The 19,367-nt window shown below is 35.4% G+C and overlaps 1 protein-coding gene across 3 annotated transcripts in view; it reads left to right on the top strand.

Annotated features, from left to right (window-relative positions):
* The window catches only part of MTF2 (metal response element binding transcription factor 2), a 90,946-nt gene extending 72,716 nt beyond the window's left edge, over nucleotides 1-18,230 (top strand). For all 3 annotated transcript variants that reach the window (XM_036906537.2, XM_036906539.2, XM_057500432.1), the window contains 6 exons: nucleotides 509-576; nucleotides 2,126-2,296; nucleotides 12,453-12,558; nucleotides 12,680-12,732; nucleotides 12,836-12,940; nucleotides 15,384-18,230. In XM_036906537.2, coding sequence (XP_036762432.1) covers nucleotides 509-576; nucleotides 2,126-2,296; nucleotides 12,453-12,558; nucleotides 12,680-12,732; nucleotides 12,836-12,940; nucleotides 15,384-15,741 — 861 coding nt within the window. In that variant the 3' untranslated portion in view covers nucleotides 15,742-18,230. The remainder of the gene's footprint in view (nucleotides 1-508; nucleotides 577-2,125; nucleotides 2,297-12,452; nucleotides 12,559-12,679; nucleotides 12,733-12,835; nucleotides 12,941-15,383) is intronic.
* The last annotated feature ends 1,137 nt before the right edge of the window (nucleotides 18,231-19,367 follow it).

Here is a 19,367-nt window from a genome sequence, read left to right on the forward strand (position 1 = left end):
AAAGTTTGCAGCATTTTAAAAAATTATAATTAGTTTGTGCTAATATAAGAAGTATTGGGAAATAAAATTGTATGTTTTTCGTTAAATTTTATACTCTTCCCTATTAATACCTATTAGAAGCTCTTATGGTTGATATTAAAGTAATTCTAATATATTACTTCCCCAGGTTATAGAACCAAAATAAATTTAATGATAACTAATAAAACCCTATTTTTGTAGTGTTTTACAGTTTATAGTTCTTTTAGACACACCATTTGGTCCATACAATTATTAGTAGTGTAATTAGTATAGGATTTAGACTCCCTTTTTTATAGGTGAGGAAACAAGCCTTGAGGGTTAAATGGCCTTAGATCATAAAACTAGTCACTGAGGACTGGGAATTAGAACTTAGATCTTCCGACTACCAGTTAATACACTTTTCTTCTGATCACATTTCCTCTATCTAGCACCTGTATATTACTAATTGATGAAGTTATAGTGCGTTAAATTGTTTCTTGATACTTCACAGCTGGCAGACACACCAAAATCTGAAAGATATGAGCATGTTCTGGAGGCATTAAATGATTACAAGACCATGTAAGTTGATTTATTTTATGTATCCCTATGAGGGAGACATTTAGTAAGTATAAGGAATAATGGCATTGTTTAAAAATTGTGAGTTTGGTGTCTAGAACTAGTATATACCTTTTTAAACTTTTTAATGTCCTATTCTCTTTCAGTCAGAGTAAAGCAGTGGTTCTCACAGGTTGGAGAAGGGAAGAGCAATCCTCTGGGAATGGTGAATGGGAGGCATATCAGTGTCTCAGAGGAATTTGGCCTGTTCAGTTGAAAAAGCATACTCAGTAATGACTTGTTTTTATTATGAAATCTACTGAAAGTAAAATCTCATTAGCTGGTGGGAATATGCAAGAGATAGAGGAATGTGTTATAGAGAATATGACTTTTAAAATGATTGAGATCTTCTGTGGTTTTAAGATCAATTATTGCCATCAGTTACAGAAAAGTAGTATTAATGGTCTAAGTTTTTGGTAATTAAGTCATACTATTTGATATATTCTTGTATACATTTTCCCCTCCTTTTTAAAAATGAGATTATCTTCATTTCTTAAAAGTACAACAGAAATAATTTTTAAAAGCATATGCTGTCTCTAACCCAACTATTGAATTATATTATAAAATTTCTGTTAGTAACAAGTACTTTATATTGAACTTGACATTTTTCCTCACTAAAATGTTAAAATTCCTAATGGCCAGATCTTTAAGACAGCTCAAAAGCCATAAAGTATCTGAGCAGTTACTGTGCTGTCAAAGTACTTTATGGGACAGTCAATTCTGTAATCCATCTTAGAGTATTTAGAAATACATCTTTTTCTGTTATAGTAGAAGTGAGGTGTCCCCTTTCTCAAACCTGCATTAAAGTGAAATAACAATCCAAGCATTTCGTAGTGATTCTTGAGGCTAGCTAGGCACTCTCTAGTAGAGTAAAGATAGATGGGGATGTTTTGGAATAAGGACCCTAAGGACTTGGGGAAAGGAATAAGGAATATATTTTTCAGAGATCCAATCCCGCTGAAATTACACTTCTTTGTTCTGGGTTATTTCCAATTCCAGATCTGATACACTAGACACTCCTTTTATTTTCTGAACCTCTGAGATTGATCTCCTACTTTCTTTTCCAATGCTCTCACTTAATACTGTCAGACCAGAGTTTTTCTTCTAACAGATCCACGCTTAAATAGAATTATTCTTTTCCTAAATCTTGTTTGAGATATTTTCAACAGATGACACGAAAATATGGAAAACACAGTGGGACTAAAAAGATGCACTCCATAGTCTTCTTCCTTCTTTTAAAAAGTTAGATGCCATATTTTAAGGAGAAAAGTAGATGTGTGCTCTCTCCTTTCTGGTTCTGTCCTTCCCTCCCAGTTCCCCTATCGTATCTTATTATGGATTGGCTCTGGGGCAAATAACAATCAAGGAAAGCAAGGGGAGAGAGAGTTGATTTTTATGTTATTGGGTGGACTTTCATGTTATAAAGGCTTTATATCCAAAAGTTATGAGTTAGGGTCTGCCATGCATATGTGTTCAGTTTTTAAAATTTTAGTCAATTTTTTTAAAAATTTAGGTTTATGTCTGGGAAAGAAATAAAGAAGAAGAAGCATTTGTTTGGGTTGCGAATTCGTGTTCCTCCTGTGCCACCAAATGTGGCTTTCAAAGCAGAGAAAGAACCGGAAGGAACATCCCATGAATTTAAAATTAAAGGCAGAAAGGCATCCAAACCTATATCTGATTCAAGGTAAAAGTTGATCTGTGGCTTAGTTTTTCTCTTTAGCTTATTTGTGACTAAAATGTGTGCTTTTTAGTTGTATATTTGAAAGTACCAAGTGGCAGTTATTCTGATTTGTTTTCCTGTTTATAATTTCTTGCTTAAATCTGATACACAGAGCTAATGCCAGATGTATTTCTTTTGGATCTTAGGCTTTCCAGGAATAAGCCGAATTGAATTTTTTAGCAAACAGCTTAATTGCTAGCCTTTTTATTTGTCTGTTCATTTCTCATTCATTCATTCCTTCATTGTGTTTGTCAAGTATCTTATTATTTAAGTGCTTGGGAGTACAGTAACAGACAAGACAGACTTTCTTCCCTGATCAGGTTTTACATTTTGGTCTGGAAGAAAGGTGATAAATACGTAAAATAATTATAGATCATGCTAGTAGTGTTTAGGAAATAGCATATGGATTTAGACTGTACTGGGATGGATAGAGATGAAGGGGTCTACTTTAAGAAAGAGGCTGAAGGAAGGCCTATTTAAGATGATATTTAAGCTGAGACTTGAAGATGAGAATGACCTAACAGTGTGAAGAATAAAGGGAAAAGTAAATACTCCAGATAGCAGAAATAACAACTGTGAATGAAGGCTGCGAGGCATGTTTGAGGAACTCATAGAAGGCTGGTGAAGTATGAATGAGGGTTACAGATTAGCATCAGGTGTTGGAAAGGTTGGATGGGGCTTGATCATTTAGAGTCTTGTAGCTCTCATAAAGAGTTTGGGGAGTAATGGGGAACTATTTAAAGGTGTAAGAGACTGAATTATCCTTTAAAGATAATTTTTGGATGCTCTATGGAGAATTGATAGGTACAGAGGTGAGATTAGAAGCAGGAGAAAATGAAGACTTGCAGTTCTCTATGTGAGAGAGAGAGGTGATGATTGCTTGTGAAGGTGTAGGTGGTAGCAGCCAAAGGGAGAGAAAATAGATTCAAGATCTCTGTTGGAAGTAGAACTTATTGGCTTGGCTAATGAATTACATTTATGAAAGAAAGGGAAGAATGAAGTTAAACAGTGTTCAGATTTTTGGCTTGAGTACCTGATGGGTGGTGGTGGTATCTATTACCTAGAAAATCAGATTTTGGCAAAGTGAATGCAGTATTCTTTTCCATACTCACTCAGTTTGAGATTCTTATGAGGGATTTCTAAGTGATGAGGACGTTAGATACAGGCAATTGGGTTTATAAGTCAGGAGCTCAGGAGACGTCAGGACACATGATATAAATTGGAAGCTGATTTATAAAGCCATGAGAATGAATGAAATTATCTGAGGGAGCTACAAGGGGCATGTGGTGGTGAGAGAAGAGAATGTGGCCTAGAATAATGCCCTGATACCATGTAGAGACTTAGAAGAGGTGAAATAAAGGAGACTAAGAAAAGGATGGTAAAGTGAAATAGGAAGAAACCAGTAAAGTTTGGCATCATGAAAACCAAGAGAAGGGGAAAGTTCCAAGAAGGATGGGTGTATTAGACAGTATGTAATGCTGCTAAGAGGAGATTAGATAAAAGAGAAAAATGTGTGTGTGTCTGTGTGTGTGTTTTAATAAGGTAACATTCTTTTACTAGTGACCTTGACCAAAACACTTTTTTGGAGAGGTAAAATAGAAGTTACATTGGAGTGGGTCAAAGTGTAATTGAAGCCAGCACTGTCCAATTTCCATGTCAAAATCGGCTATTTCTGCAAATAAGGGACATAGGCAGGTTCAGAGTAATAATGATGATAATCATAAATGAAAAGGGGAAAAAAAGGAAATACTCTTTTTAAAGAATTCTGAATGACAAGGAAGAAAATGGAAACGGGTGTGTGTCATCAACTCTTAAAAGTAGTTCTGCTGTGAAGGGAAGTAGACAAATGGAAACTGAAGAGAAGAAAGGAGTAATCAAGTGATGATTTTTTTAAATGATGGAAGGTAATTGGAATCTGTTTTTGTGTGCTGGTAAGATTGATCCAGTGAAGAAGAAGAAATTGTAAATGAAGATAATGTAAAGTCTTTAGGAATGGAAGACTTTGTAATGGAAGATAGTGTAAAGTCTTTGAAACATGAAAAGGGAAGGAATTTAGAGTCTAAATGTGGAGTAGCCTTTGATAGAAGGACTTATATCCTTCTGTTGAAATGGGGTAAAAATGGAGAAGATGGATACAGATTCTGGTTCTCTTGTAGATTTGGTATTTGGAGAATGACTAAAGTTTTGCCTAGTAGCTTCTCAGTGAAATTACTCGAAGAGAGCTGAAGAGGGTAGTGCAGAGAGGGAAATTTAAGCAAATGAAAGGTGTGCGATAGTCATCCTGGAGAGTAAGAAAATGTAAGGATTGACAGTGCTTCATCATACTCATTGGTATTTGTAAATAAAACAGATAAAACTTCAAGGTTATTTTTCTTGAAGGGAAGAATAATTATTCTTTTTTTAAATTAATGTATCATTGATATACATTATGAAGGTTTCACATGAGCAACGTCGTGATTACAACATTCACCATATTATCAAGTCCCCACCCATACCCCATTGCAGTCACTGACCATCACTGTAGTAAGATGCGACAGAATCCCTCTTTGTCTTCTCTGAGCTGCACTGTCCTCGTCGTGACGCCACACACACCATGTGCACCAATCATGATACCCCACAATCCCCTTCTCCCTCCATCCCCACCTGCCCTCCCACACCCCTCCCCTTTGGTAACCACTGGACTCTTCTTGGAATCTGTGAGTCTGCTGCCATTTTGTTCCTTCTGTTTTGCTTCCTTGTTATACTCCACAAATGAGAGAAATCATTTGGTATTTGTCTTTCTCTGCCTGACTTATTTCACTGAGCATTATACCCTCTTAGCTCCATCCATGTTGTTGCAAATGGAAGGGTTTGTTTCTTTCTTATGGCTGAATAGTATTCCATTGTGTATATGCACCACATCTTTATCCATTCATCTCCTGATGGACACTTAAGTTGCTTCCATATCTTGGCAATTGTAAATACTGCTCGATAAACATAGGGGTGCATATGTCTTTTTGAATCTGAGAAGTTGTTTTCTTTGGATACATTCCAAGGAGTGGAATTACTGGGTCAAATGATATTTTGATTTTTCATTTTTTGAGGAACCTCCAAATTGCTTCCCACAATGCTTGAACTAGCTTACATTCCCACCAGTGGTGTAGGAGGTTTCCTCTTTCTCTGCATCCTCACCAGCATTTGTTGTTCCTAGTCTTTTTATGTTGGCTATCCTATGAACCTAGCTCATTGTGGTTTTAATTTGCAATTCCCTAACGATTAGCGATGTGGAGCATCTTTTCATGTGTCTGTTGGCCATCTGAATTACTTCTTTGGAGAAGTGTCTGTTCATATACGCCCATTTTTTAATACAGATATTTGCTTTTTGAGGAGTGTGAGTTCTTTATATATTTTGGATGTTAACCCCTTTTCAGATATGCCATTTACAAATATATTCTCCCATACTGTAGGATGCCTTTTCTGTTCTGCTGATGGTGTCCTTTTGCCATACAGAAGCTTTTTAGCTTGATGTAGTCCCATTTTCTGTTCATTTTTTATTTTGTTTTCCTTGCCAGAGGAGATGTGTTCAGGAAAAAGTTGCTCATGTTTATATTCAAGATATTTTTGCCTATGCTTTCTTCTAAGGGTTTAATGGTTTCATGACTTACATTCAGGTCTTTGATCCATTTTGAGTTTACTTTTGTGTATGGGGTTAGAAAACAGTCCAGTTTCATTTTCTGGTGTGTAACTGTCCAGTTTTGCCAACACAAGTTGTGGAAGAGGCTGTCATTTCCCTATTGTATATCCATGGCGGCTTAATTGTGTCTTAATTGACCATATATGGTTGGGTTTGTATCTGGGCTCTCTGGTCTGTTCCATTGGTCTGTGGATCTGTTCTTGTGCCAGTACCAAATTGTCTTGATTACTGTTGCTTTGTAGTAGAGCTTGAAGTCAGAGAGTGTAATCCCCCCTGCATTATTCTTCCTTCTCAGGATTGCTTTGGCTATTCGGGATCTTTTGTGGTTCCATATGAATTTTAGAATTATTTGCTCTAGTTTGTTGAAGAATGCTGTTGGTATTTTGATAGGGGTTGCATTGAATCTGTAGATTTCTTAAGGAGGATGGCCATTTTGACAATATTAATTCTTCCTATCCATGAGCACGGAATATGTTTCCATTTATTAGTATCTTCTTTAATTTCTCTCATGAGTGTCTTGTAGTTTTCAGGGTATAGGTCTTTCACTTCCTTGGTTAGGTTTATTCCTAGGTATTTTATTCTTTTTGGTGCAACTGTGAATGGAATTGTTTTGATTCCTCTTTCTGCTAGTTCATCGTTAGTGTATAGGAACGCAACATATTTCTGTGTATTGATTTTATATGCTGCAACTTTGCTGAATACAGATATTAGATCTAGTAATTTTTGTAGTGGATTCTTTTGGGTTTTTATGTACAATATCATGTCATCTGCAAACAGGGACAGTTTAACTTCTTCCTTGCCAATGTGGATGCTTTTTATTTCTTTGTGTTGTCTGATTGCTGTGGCTAGGACCTCCAGTAGTATGTTGAATTAAAGTGGGGAGAGTGGATGTCCTTGTCTTGTTCCCAATCTTAAAGGAAAAGCTTTCAGCTTCTCGCTTTTAAGTATGATGTTGGCTGTGGGTTTGTCATATATGGCCTTTATTATGTTGTGGTTCTTGCCCTCTATACCCATTTTGTTGAGAGTTTTTATCATGAATAGATGCTGAATTTTGTCAAATACTTTTTCTATATCGAAATGATCATGTGGTTTTTGTCCTTCTTTTTGTTGATGAGGATGATTTTGATGGATTTTCAAATGTACCATCCTTGCATCCCTGGAATAAATCTGACTTGATCATGATGGATGATCTTTTTGATGTGTTTTTGAATTTGGTTTGCAAATACTTTTTTGTGTATTTTCAAACGTATGTTCATCAGGGGTATTGGTCTGTAATTTTCTTTTTTTGTAGCATCTTTGCCTGGTTTTAGCATTAGAGTGATGCTGGCCTCGTCGGATGAGTTTGGAAACATTCCCTCTTCTTGTACTTTTAGGAAAACTTTAAGGAGGATGGGTATTAGGGCCTCACTAAATGTTTCATAAAATGCAGCAGTGAAGCCATCTGGTGTAGGAGTTTTGTTCTTATGTAGTTTTTTGATATCAGTTCAATTTCATTGCTGGTAATTGTTCTGTTCAGATTTTCTGTTTCTTTCTGGGACAGCCTTGGAAGGTTTTATTTTTCTAGAAAGTTGTCCATTTCTTCTAGCTTATCCAGTTTGTTAACTATAATTTTTCATAGTATTCTCTCATAATTCTTTGTATTTCTTGGTGTCCATAGTAATTTTTCCTTTCTTATTTCTGATTCTGTTTATTTGTGTAGACTCTTTTTTTTCTTCGTATGTCTTGCTAGAGGTTTATCTATAATTTTGTTTATTTTCTCAAAGAACCAGCTCTTGCTTTCATTGATTCTTTCTATTGTTTTATTCTTCTCGATTTTATTTATTTGTGCTCTAATCTTTATTATTTCCCTCCTTCTACTGACTTTGGGCCTCATTTCTTCTTCTTTTTCTAGTTTCATTAATTGTGAGTTTATACTGTTCATTTGGGATTGTTCTTTTTTCCTAAGGTATGCCTGTATTGCAATACACTTCCATCTTAACACGGCCTTCGCTGCGTCCCACAGATTTTGTGGTGTTGAATTATTGTTGTCATTTGTCTCCATATATTGCTTGATCTCTGTTTTTATTTGGTCATTGATCCATTGGTTATTTAGGAGCATGTTGTGAAGCCTCCATGTGTTTGTGGCATTTTTTCATTTTCTTTGAGTAATTTATTTCTAGTTTCATACCTTTGTGGTCTGAGAAACTGGTTGGTACAATTTCAGTCTTTTTGAATTTACCAAGGCTCTTTTTGTGGCCTTGTATATGATCTATTCTTGAATATGTTCCATGTGCACTTGAGAAGAATGTGTATTCTGCTGCTTTTGGATGTAGAGTTCTTCAGATGTCTCTTCAGTCCATCTGTTCTAATGTGCTGTTCAGTGCGTCTGTCTCCTTACCTATTTTTTATTTGGTTGATCTGTCCTTTGGATTGAGTGGAGTGTTGATGTCTCCTACAATGAATGCATTGCATTGTATTTCACCTTTTAATTCTGTTAATATTTGTTTCACATATGTAAGTGATCATGTGTTGAGTGCATAGATATTTATAATGGTTATGTCTTCTTGTTGGATAGACCCCTTGATCATTATCGAATGTCTTTGTCTCTTGTGACTTTCTTTGTTTTGAAGTCTATTTTGTCTGAAACAAGTACTGCAACTCTTGCTTTTTTCTCCTTATTAGTTGCATGAAATATCTTTTTCTATCCCTTTAGTTTTAGTCTGTGTATGTCTTTGGGTTTGAAGTGAGTCTCTTATAGGCAGCATATAGATGGGTCTTGTTTTTTAATTCATTCAGTAACTCTGTGTCTTTTAATTGGTGCATTGAGACCATTTACATTTAGGGTGATTATCAATAGGTATGTACTTATTGCCATTTTCGACTTTAGATTTGTGGTTGCCAAAGGTTCAAGGTTAACTTCCTTACTATCTAAGAGTCTGACTTAACTCACTTTGTATGCTATTGCAAACACAGTCTAAAGGTTCTTTTTTTTCTTCTCCGTTTTCTTCCTCCTCTATTTTTTACATATTAGGTATCACATTCTGTTCTCTTTGTCTGTTCCTTGATTGACTTTGGGGATAGTTGATTTAATTTTGCATCTGCTTAGTTATTAATTGTTCTACTTTGTTTACTGTGGTTTTATTTCCTCTAGTGACAGCTATTTAGCCTTAGGAACACTTCCATCCATAGCAGTCCCTCTAAAATACACTGTAGAGGTGGTTTGTGGGAGGTAAATTCTCTCAGGTTTTGTTCATCTGAAAATTGTTTAATCCCTCCTTCAAATTTAGATGACAATTTTGCTGGATAAGGTATTCTTGGTTCGAGTCCTTTCTGCTTCATTGTATTAAATATATCATGCCACTTCCTTCTTGCCTGTAAGGTTTCTGCTGAGAAGTCTGATGATAGCCTGATGGGCTTTTCTTTGTATGTGATCTTTTTTCTCTCTCTGACTGCTTTTAAAACACTGTCCTTTTCCTTGATCTTTGCTATTTTAATTATTATATGTCTTGGTATTGTCTTCCTTTGGTCCATTGTGTTGGGAGGTCTGTGCACCTCGATGGCCTGAGAGTCTATCTCCGTCCCCACATTAGGGAAGTTCTCAGCAATTACCTCTTCAAAGACACTTTCTATCCATTTTTCTCTCTCTTCTTCTTCTGGTACCCCTATAATGCAAATATTGTTCCGTTTTGATTGGTCATAGCATTTTCTCAATATTCTTTCATTCCTTGAGATCCTTTTTTCTGTCTGTCCCTCAGCTTCTTTGTCTTCCTCTTCTCTAATTTCTATTCCATTTACTGTCTCTTCTACTACGTCTAATCTTCTTTTAAATTCCTCCATTGTATGTTTCATTTCACATATAGAATGTCTTAATGGTTGAGTCTCCATTCTAAATTTGTCCCTGAGTCCTTCAATAGTTTTTTTGTACCTCCATGAGCATGTTTATGATTTTTGATTTGAACTCTCTTTTTGGTAAGTCGGTGAGTTCAGTTTCACTTGGTCCATTTGTGAGATTTGGTTTGAACCAGGTTCAGTTGATGTTTCACAGTTGCACTTGGTGCCCTCTAGTGCCCAGAAGCTCTATTCTTTGGAGCTGCTCAGTCCCTGGTTGGTTTTTGGGGGTGCAGGGGAGCGGCGCCAGTTCCTCTGGTGAGGAGGGAGCTGTTGCCTTTTTGCTGGCTGCAGTGCCTTTCTCCACTCTCAGAACCAGTGGCCGATTACACAGTTGTAAGCCTCTGTGCTTTGTGTTTGCAGCTACCTTAGGCGAGGTCTCCCTGTGGCTATCCTGATGCCAGGGCAGGTACTGCTGGTTTGCAAACTGGTGCCAGCAGGCCAGTAGGAAGACGTAGCAGACCGGGTATCACAGTGGGGGCGCTTGAAGCTGAGTACCCAGCCAGGTGTATGGAGTACCTGAAGCTCCTGAAAGTTCCCAACCTGCTGGGCTGAGCTCGCCCAGACAACCTTGTCCACCTATTCCTTCTCCTGAGCATCAAATTCTGTGCAATCCCTGCCCCTTCAGCAGCCCTCTCACTGCTGCGAAGACACTCAGACCTCCTACCTTTCCTTTGTCCCAGAGCAGCTGGATGTGGATCCATGTCCTCCACAAATGGCTGGAATCTCAGTCTGTCCAAGTCTTCACCTGTCTTAGCTTTTTGACCCCACTAATATCCAGAGCACCATGCAATATGATATGGGTTTGTGCTCCCAAAGCAGTTCTCCAGGACTGGGTGTTCAGCAGTCCTAGGCTTCTACCCCCTCTGCGCTCTGTTTCTCTTCCTCCTGCTTGTGAGCTGGGGTGGGGGAAGGGCTTGGGTCCCACCGAATCAAAGCTTTGTTTGGCATGTTATCCTGTTTCGTGAGGTCTGCTCTGTTCTTCAGGTGTATGCAGTCTGGCACAGTCTTCTTTCCTATTGCTCTCTTAGGATTTGTGGTATTAACTATATTTTTGTTTTATATGTGGTTTTGGGAGGAGTTCTTTGTCACACCTTTTATGCTGCCATCTTTAATCCAAGAATACTTATTTGTATCACTTTCAGATTTATCTATAATCCTTTGTTAGCAATTGCCCATATTACAAATTATAAAAAAAAAGTTTCACAAACTTTCTTATTCCTATTAGGATTTTGATAGCACAGTCCATATGTGGTAGCTGTCAAGGTTTTCATTTGATGACATTATGTAATGGTTCAACCTCTGCAAAGCCATTCTCAGTTCCTTTTGGGCCCTATTTATTAATTGAGCCTATTAATCTGAGAGTAGTTTCTGTAGTCCAGGAGTCCTTTATAAATGTTACATTGATCATCTTAAAAAAAATAATAGTATTCCCTGTCCATCTGTCTTATTCTTGAGATGTTGGATTTTGGTTCTAGTTATGCTTTATTCCTCTAGCTCTAGCTCTCTAACTTTCTCCTTCCTTGTACTTCTACATTTTTTCCCCAATCCTTTAGTTTTGTGTCTGGAGGGGTAGTCTTTCCTAGTTGTCTGCATTCACTCTCAGCCTATTACAGAGTATAGTTCCTTTTCCTTGTTTTTAAATTGAATTTCCCAGGGTGACTTTCTTATAGCACTTAATTTTATTAGCCTGCTTGTGTACACATTTGTCATATTCTATCTATCTTGTGAAACCCTTAGCACAGGGAACATCTTTGTATTCCTGTTATCTAATAGGCCCTTTATATGGTAATGTTTGTTGAGTAAATGAAATAAATGTTCTGCATATTGATATTTTTTCTTTTCTTCTTTCCCTGTATTAATTAGAAATGTCCTTGACCATTGTTTTTTTTTTCCTTCCTATTACATAATATTTGCCTTTATGTCTTTGAATGGTTTTCTAGATTTCTAATTTTGCCCTTTGAGTGACTCACTGCCCACTAGGAAGGATTCCTTTCTTCTCTATGCTCTGTCACCCTGGACTTCATTCTCTTTATGATTAGCATCATTCAAGATTGTGTGTGTGTGTGTATTTGTGTAAAAAGCAACCTCTGCAGCTAGTGTATTTTAACAATGATACTTCCTGGCTCCATGAGGTAAATAAACTAAATTCATAATAACTTTAAGTAGTAAATTCTTGAGCTATATCTCAAGTATCCATGTAGTAACAATGTAAACTAAATAATAGAACTTCTATGAGTTTGAAATCTTCCATCCAGTATAGTGGTCTGCATTTGTTTGTTTTAATTTTTAGGTAATATATATTTTTCAAAATTGTAAGAGAACTTTTTTTTCTTAAACATTTCTAATGTAAACATGTCTTAAGTCAAGAAATAGTTATTTAAATTAAAATGTATCATTATGCACTTGACTAAACTTATAGATTTAACTTATATTCAAATTCATTTTTATGTTACCAGTAATAAAACATATAAGTATGACCTAATTATTACATAAGCAGTGCTATGACAGTATATATTGTACATTGTCTCTTTGTTTTCTTTATACTAAAGTTAAATACATAATGTTTTTATGTTTCAGGGAAGTAAGCAATGGCATAGAAAAAAAAGGAAAAAAAAAATCTGTAGGTCGTCCACCAGGCCCATATACAAGAAAAATGATTCAGAAAACTGCTGAGCCACCTTTGGTAAGAGGATATGTTGATATATGTTTTCAGGAGGAAGGTTGGTTGAAATCACTGAGAAACTTTGTCTTTTCAGCTTACTTTAGAACCATGCTGTAAGTTTGTTTTTTTCTTCTTTCCCCAGGATAAAGAATCAATTTCAGAGAATACTACCTTGGATTTACCTTGTTCTATAGGGTAAATGTTTTCTCCTATCCTAGGAATTTTCTTTTGGGGGCAAATTAGTATTTCTATTGTTATGTAATGTAGTCGTTATACCATTTAAATTCTTTTGTCTCAGGAGAACTGAGGGAACTGCACATTCATCTAATACCTCAGATGTGGATTTCACGGGTGCTTCCAGTGCAAAAGAAACTACCTCGTCTACCATTCCCAGGCATTATGGGTAGATATTTCATGTTCTTATTCTTTACTAATTTTGCTATAGATTCTTTTTCTTTGTAAAGTGATGATTAAATAAATTTTAACAACTGAAAGTGGCACACGTATGTCTTTCAGCTTTATTTATTTATATTAAGGTATCATTGATACACAATCTTATGTTGGTTTCAAATATACAACACAGCGGTTCAACAGTTACCAACATTATCAAATCGTCACCGCCCTCTAGTGCAATTACTATCCCCTTTTTAAATTAAGGAATCATTGATAAATAATCTTATGAAGGTTTCACATGATCAACCTTGTGGTTTCAACATTCACCCTTATTATCAAGTCCACACCACCCTCCCCGCAGTTGGCACTCATTGTCTATCAGCGAAGTAAGGTGCTATAGAGTCTTTTTTACTTGTGCTCTGGGTGCTGTACTGCCTTCCCCATGACCTACTTTTATTGTGATTGCTAATTATAGTGCCCCTTAATCCCCTTCACCCACCCTCCCCAACCCCTTCCCTTTGGTAACCACTAGTCCCTTCTTGGAGTCTGTGAGTCTGCTGCTGTTTTGTTCCTTCAGATTTACTTTGTTGTTATACTCCACAAATGAGGGAAATAATTTGGTACTTGTTTTTTCTGCCTGGCTTATTTCACTGAGCATAATACCCTCTAGCTTCATCCATGTTGTTGCAAATGGTAGGATTTGTTTTTTTCTTATGGCTGAATGATATTCCATTGTGTATATGTACCACCTCTTGTTTATCCATTCATCTGCTGATGGACACTTAGGTTGCTTCCATATGTTGGCTGTTATAAATAGTGCTACAGTATATATAGGGGTGCATATGTCTTTTTGAGTCAGGGATCTTGTTTTCTTTGGGTAAATTCCTAGGAGTGGAATTCCTGGGTTAAATGGTGTTTCTATTTTTAGTTTCTTGAGGAACCTCCTATTGCTTTCCACACTGGTTGAGCTAATGTCTTTCAGCTTTTAAAAAGCAACTCATATGTAGATTCCTTAGATTATTCAAATTCATGTGAATATTTTTGCTTTTCAGAGCACAAACATTAAAACGTATTTGTTAGGAAATTTGCTATGTGCACTGAAAAGAGGTACTTGTGTTCATAGGCCATGCTTTTTTCTGAGAGATCTTTTCATGCTTCTAATATAAAAGTGTTCCTTGGTTTAGGAAGACTTGGTTTTTTGTTTGTTTGCTTTTTTAAAATTCCAAATCAAGCACTAATCTCCCTTTGTTATTAAAAGGATCTTGAACTCAGGATTTATCAATAGCATACTTCCCTTCTAGTATTTTGTTTAATCTAACTCTTCAGAAGGACTTTTCCTAAGATATCTCAGGTATAAAAAGTTTAGTTTACTTGGGATCATAGCTTTGAGCTTACAGGTTTTATGCTTCCTTTTGTTAGATTTCATAATTCAAACACTGTTCTTGTAAATCATAATATTTTAACTGTTTAAAGGCTAAAGTTAATTTTTAGTAATTAATTTTTTAATGAATAATGGATAGTAACAATGTGAGCTACTTTTTTTTGCCTTTTCCCAGGCATTTTGCTAAGCTTTTTACATACATTGTCATATTTATTTCTTAAAACCAACTTTTGAGTTGTAGGTCCTTTTATTCCCATTTTGTAGATAAGGAAGCTGAAACTTAGGTTGTTTTAAATAACAAGCTCAAGATAGCATGTTTTACAAGTATGACAGAGCTGTGATGTTAACTTGGGCAGTATGATTATAAAGTCTTTCAATTTAGCTGTTACCTGTATTCTCCCCTTATAAGATTGTAGTATCATTGAACTTCTAAGCTGAGATGGACTTAATCTGTTAATTTAAGAGAACACAGAGGATAAGAGATTTGAATTTGGCCAATATCACTTATAGCTATACTTACGACTCCCTGACTTCTAGTTTATGCTTATTCCAGTTCATTGCATTACTTCAGTAGGCCTAGAACTGGTAATAAAAGAAACTAAGAGAAAGTTTATTCTAGTACTGCCATCTGTTTAAGCTTATGGAACAGGGTCTTAATATGTAGTAGGTACTCATTAAATATTTGCTGCATTAAATGAGTGAATGATTGAACTGTCTTTTAAATAAAAAGACTATTGACAAAACCTGACTTATAATAGGGCTTCTTGGTAAGAATTTGCTTGGTCACCTTATAATTGAAAATTTTCCTCTGATTCTTTTAAGTTTAATAGTACATAGTAAGGAAGAAAAGCTCTTCAAAAGTGAGTCCCAAGAAGGTGTTGGAGTCTAGAAAGATGAGTGATAATTCTTTATACAGCATTTATTATTTTGGTTTGGCTGATTTTTTTATGTCAGCAAGGGTATATGTACTTAAAGTACAGTGACAGAAAAAATACGAGAACATAGTATGTGAGCAGAGTGAAGGATGCTTTTATAAGTTCAGGAGACAATTGTGGCCTTTTTTGTTCCATAGATTATCTGACTCCAGAAAAAGAACTCGTACGGGAAGATCTTGGCCTGCTGCAATACCACATTTACGGAGGAGAAGGGGTCGTCTTCCAAGAAGAGCACTCCAGGCTCAGAACTCAGAAATTGTAAAAGATGATGAAGGCAAAGAAGATTACCAGTTTGATGAACTCAACACAGAGATTTTGAATAACTTAGCAGATCAGGAGTTACAACTCAATCATCTAAAAAACTCCATTACCAGTTATTTTGGTGCTGCAGGTAGAATAGCATGTGGTGAAAAATACCGAGTTTTGGCTCGTCGGGTGACACTTGATGGAAAGGTGCAGTACCTTGTGGAATGGGAAGGAGCAACTGCATCCTGACTGTAGGACTGAACATTATGTTCACTGCACTCATTTCCTGTAGGTACAGTTCAAAGAAATGTAAAGGAGTCTGGCTTTTACTATCTTTCTTAAAAAAAAAAAGTCAAAAAAATTCACAAAAGGAGATGATTCTAGCCTTAACATGTACCTGTCAATGTTATGGATATTGTCATAAAAAGATATCTTTTAAAAATCAGAACAGAGACTTAATTTTTTAAATCTTAAGATTTGTAGAATGTTTCTAGGATAGGATATTAAAAATGATTCAAACCCATGCATGGTGTTAGATACTTTTTCTAATTACTCGATTGAGTCAGTTTTTGTGATTAGTGGTTATCAGAGCAAACAAATTATGTAGATAGATAGCACAAGTATTTGGAAAACACTGTCTGTTTTGTTACCAAATGTTGGAAAAATTTATTTCAATACCTTTCAGATTTCATAAAGTGCAGTGTATATAATGCCTACTAAAAGACTGTAAAATATTGAAATTTTCTTTCAAGCAAAGTGTAAAAAATATATTGAGCCTGTAAATTGCTCTGTGACTAGACTTCATTGTCGTCTTAATATATTCTTTGCATGTACATATATATACACATGAGTGTATATATATGTGTGTGATTATGTGACCTATGCAATACAGATTATGGGAATGGGCAGCTTTGGAGTATATATCCCATAATTATTTTTCAGGAATAGTTGCAGTATTTACACAGCAGCATTTCTTCTCAGGCTTTTATTGGGTGCTGTTGCTTGCTATGTATGAAGAGAAATGTGTCAAACAAGTTTAGCGTGTTCTGAAGAAGGGTGTGAACAACAGTGTTCATGGGCTTTTAGAATGCTTTTCACTTTCAGTCCTTGTAACTCAGCTGTTCAGTACCTAAAACAAATTCAAGTAATAGAAACATTATCTCCTACTAGAAGTAACGTTTTCAAGTTTTCATGGCACATTATGATTGTAAATGTCTCTTAATTTTAACAGTAAGTCTGTAGGAGTCCAATGAAGACTCCTGAAATGTCTGTAGTAACTGTTAGTCATGTTGAATAAGTGTAGTATGAACAAAGTATTTTATTGCACAGGGTTAACAAACAGTATATTGCCTGCCAAGGCTACTGCTGTTTTATTACAACATTACCTCTTGTTTTTATAAAATGTACCAAGATTTAAATTGATAACTTTATTTTACATGTAAAAAAAAGACTTTCTTTTATCACCAGTATTAGAGTTGTCTTCTGTTTCTTTTTGTTTTGTTTTGTTTGTTTTCTTTTTTAGCCAAAGAGTAAACAGAAGAATATTCTTATTTTGGTGGCTGTTCATTTAACTCTTAAAAGTGATTGGTGGATTTTAGCCTAAAAATTGGGGAATTTGCCACCAAAATGAAAAATATGTAAAGTGTAGTGATTGCAGAGCCGTAAAAATGTGGGTTAGTACTTATTTATTCCATTGATTGATTATTTGACTGTTTATAAAGAAAGTTGCTTTATTTCTTTAAACATCTTCAAAAGATGACCTTTTCTTGTCACATTATAGCCAAAAGAAGCAGAGAACTTTGTAGTCCTGCGTTTGGTTCCTGGGTTGGCCAGGTATAAATGAGCTTTACAAAAGTGCAAATTAAAAACTGTCACTTCTGTTTACCTCCACCAAAACTTGATTTTCCCCTAGCTATTAATTTAAAGTTGCCTTTTCTGCAGCTGCAATATTTTGAATAACACACAGAGTTTGTGTTGATTTTGAATGTTTGTTTATGTCTAGGGGTAATGGAAATTGTAAATCCCGTGTAACCTTATTCACTCCACTTGTATCATATTATTTCATTTTCCCCAAAGTCCTTTAATTCTAACTGAACACCAGCAGTATTTTTAGTATCTCTTTCTTTAGTATACTTGGAAGATGATTTATTAAGCTGAAGTGTCTTTTAGACGTAATTATTGTGAATGTCTGTTTTATTTTATCATGGTGGTTCACATGGCTCTGATGTTCAGTTTGTATTTTTGGAATTGCTTTACTTAGAATTAAAACAGACCAACATTAAATGTGTGTATTTTTTAAAGAGCTAATGGGTTTTGCTTCTGTATTTGCTTGAAAATACACACTGGTGCAGTAGATGACTGCTTTTATTTAGACAGGGAGCTAAGGATTTTCCAATTCCATTGTAAATATGTTCACTTGAATTTTTATAAAACTTGGCTTTCATTTTTCTCTTGTCTCCCAAATATAATTATTGCATGTTCCTCTTACATGATCCTTTAAAAAAAATAAACTATGTTTAGCTAGCTTGTACACTTTATACTTGAAAGATAGTATATCTCTATTTACCCTGTCCCCAAACTTCTAAAATATTCAGACTTTTCAACTGTTTTCTCTTCTTCGTACCTATATAGAAGGTGTCAGGGTTCACATAAAATGATCTTTTTTTTCACTGAAAAGCTTTACTGTAGGCTATAGAGAGGAAAGATGTGTAGATAATATACCTTACTCATTTTAATTCCATTTTTATTCAAAATAAAAAAATGTTTATAAATACCTGATAATAAATGATAAATATGGATTCTTAGGCCCTTCGGCAATCAAACTAGATCAGAATATGAGCTTTTAGAGTTTTTCTTTAAGTCAGACTTTGCTAGGTATATTTTGTTACTAAATGTTTAACAGAAGTGAATATATATATATATATATATATATATATATATATATATATATATATATATATATATATATTCTGAAGATTTCCATCATCAGTGCTGGGGGTAGAACTAACTCAGTGCTTTGGGCTACTTGATTGAGTTTCTACTAGGTACTGTTGAGTTTTGGTTGGAACATGATTTGACTTGAATGGTTATCGCAGACTATTGTATAATGTGGTTCTAGAGGTGTTCAATGAGAATGTGATGGCAAAGGAAGATGTCCGTGCAACTTTGGGAAATAGTAAAAAATGCCCTTGTCTGGGGAAGTTTTACCCTTTAGTTATATTTGAGTACCTCTGTGACTACATATTCCTGTAAGCCTCCTTTCGTTTGTTCTGTGGCAGTTGATCTGACATGTTCTTTCATCAGGAATAAAAAACCTGACAGTTAAATGTTAAGTGAGAATTTTATCTGATCATGATTCTTTTTAAATTAGTAGCAGTTAAGAAACCAGATAACTGACTGATACAAATTTGGAAATGGGGGAAGCTGTGAAAGCAAACTGACTCTGTGAATAGCAAGTAGATGGGAACAAGTACAATATTTGTAACTTTTAAGTTGCAATACAGAAATGCTAGGTCAAACTGTTACACTGTCTCTATATTTAAAATTTCAATAAGACTATAAATTAACCAGTTCACTTTTTTCTCCCTACTCCTAACTTGTACCCAAGAGACTCCCTCTTTGCTTGCTCCCCTTGCCTTTTGTCTTTGTTGGGAGATGACGAGTGTTGAAACTGGATGCTTAGTATAGTAACTCCTCTGTTTTGCCACACCTTCAGGGAATTGATGTATCACTCAAAAAAATTTCCCATTGGATTTAACAAACAAACAAATGAATAAAACCTTCATAGATGGTAAAATATACTTGTTGGATAAAACAAAAATATATCCTGTTCAAAATCAGTCTAATTTCTCTTCCTTGTATTTACCAAAAGGTAT

This window comes from Manis pentadactyla, chromosome 4 (assembly GCF_030020395.1).
Source record: "Manis pentadactyla isolate mManPen7 chromosome 4, mManPen7.hap1, whole genome shotgun sequence".
NCBI classification, from domain to species: domain Eukaryota; kingdom Metazoa; phylum Chordata; class Mammalia; order Pholidota; family Manidae; genus Manis; species Manis pentadactyla.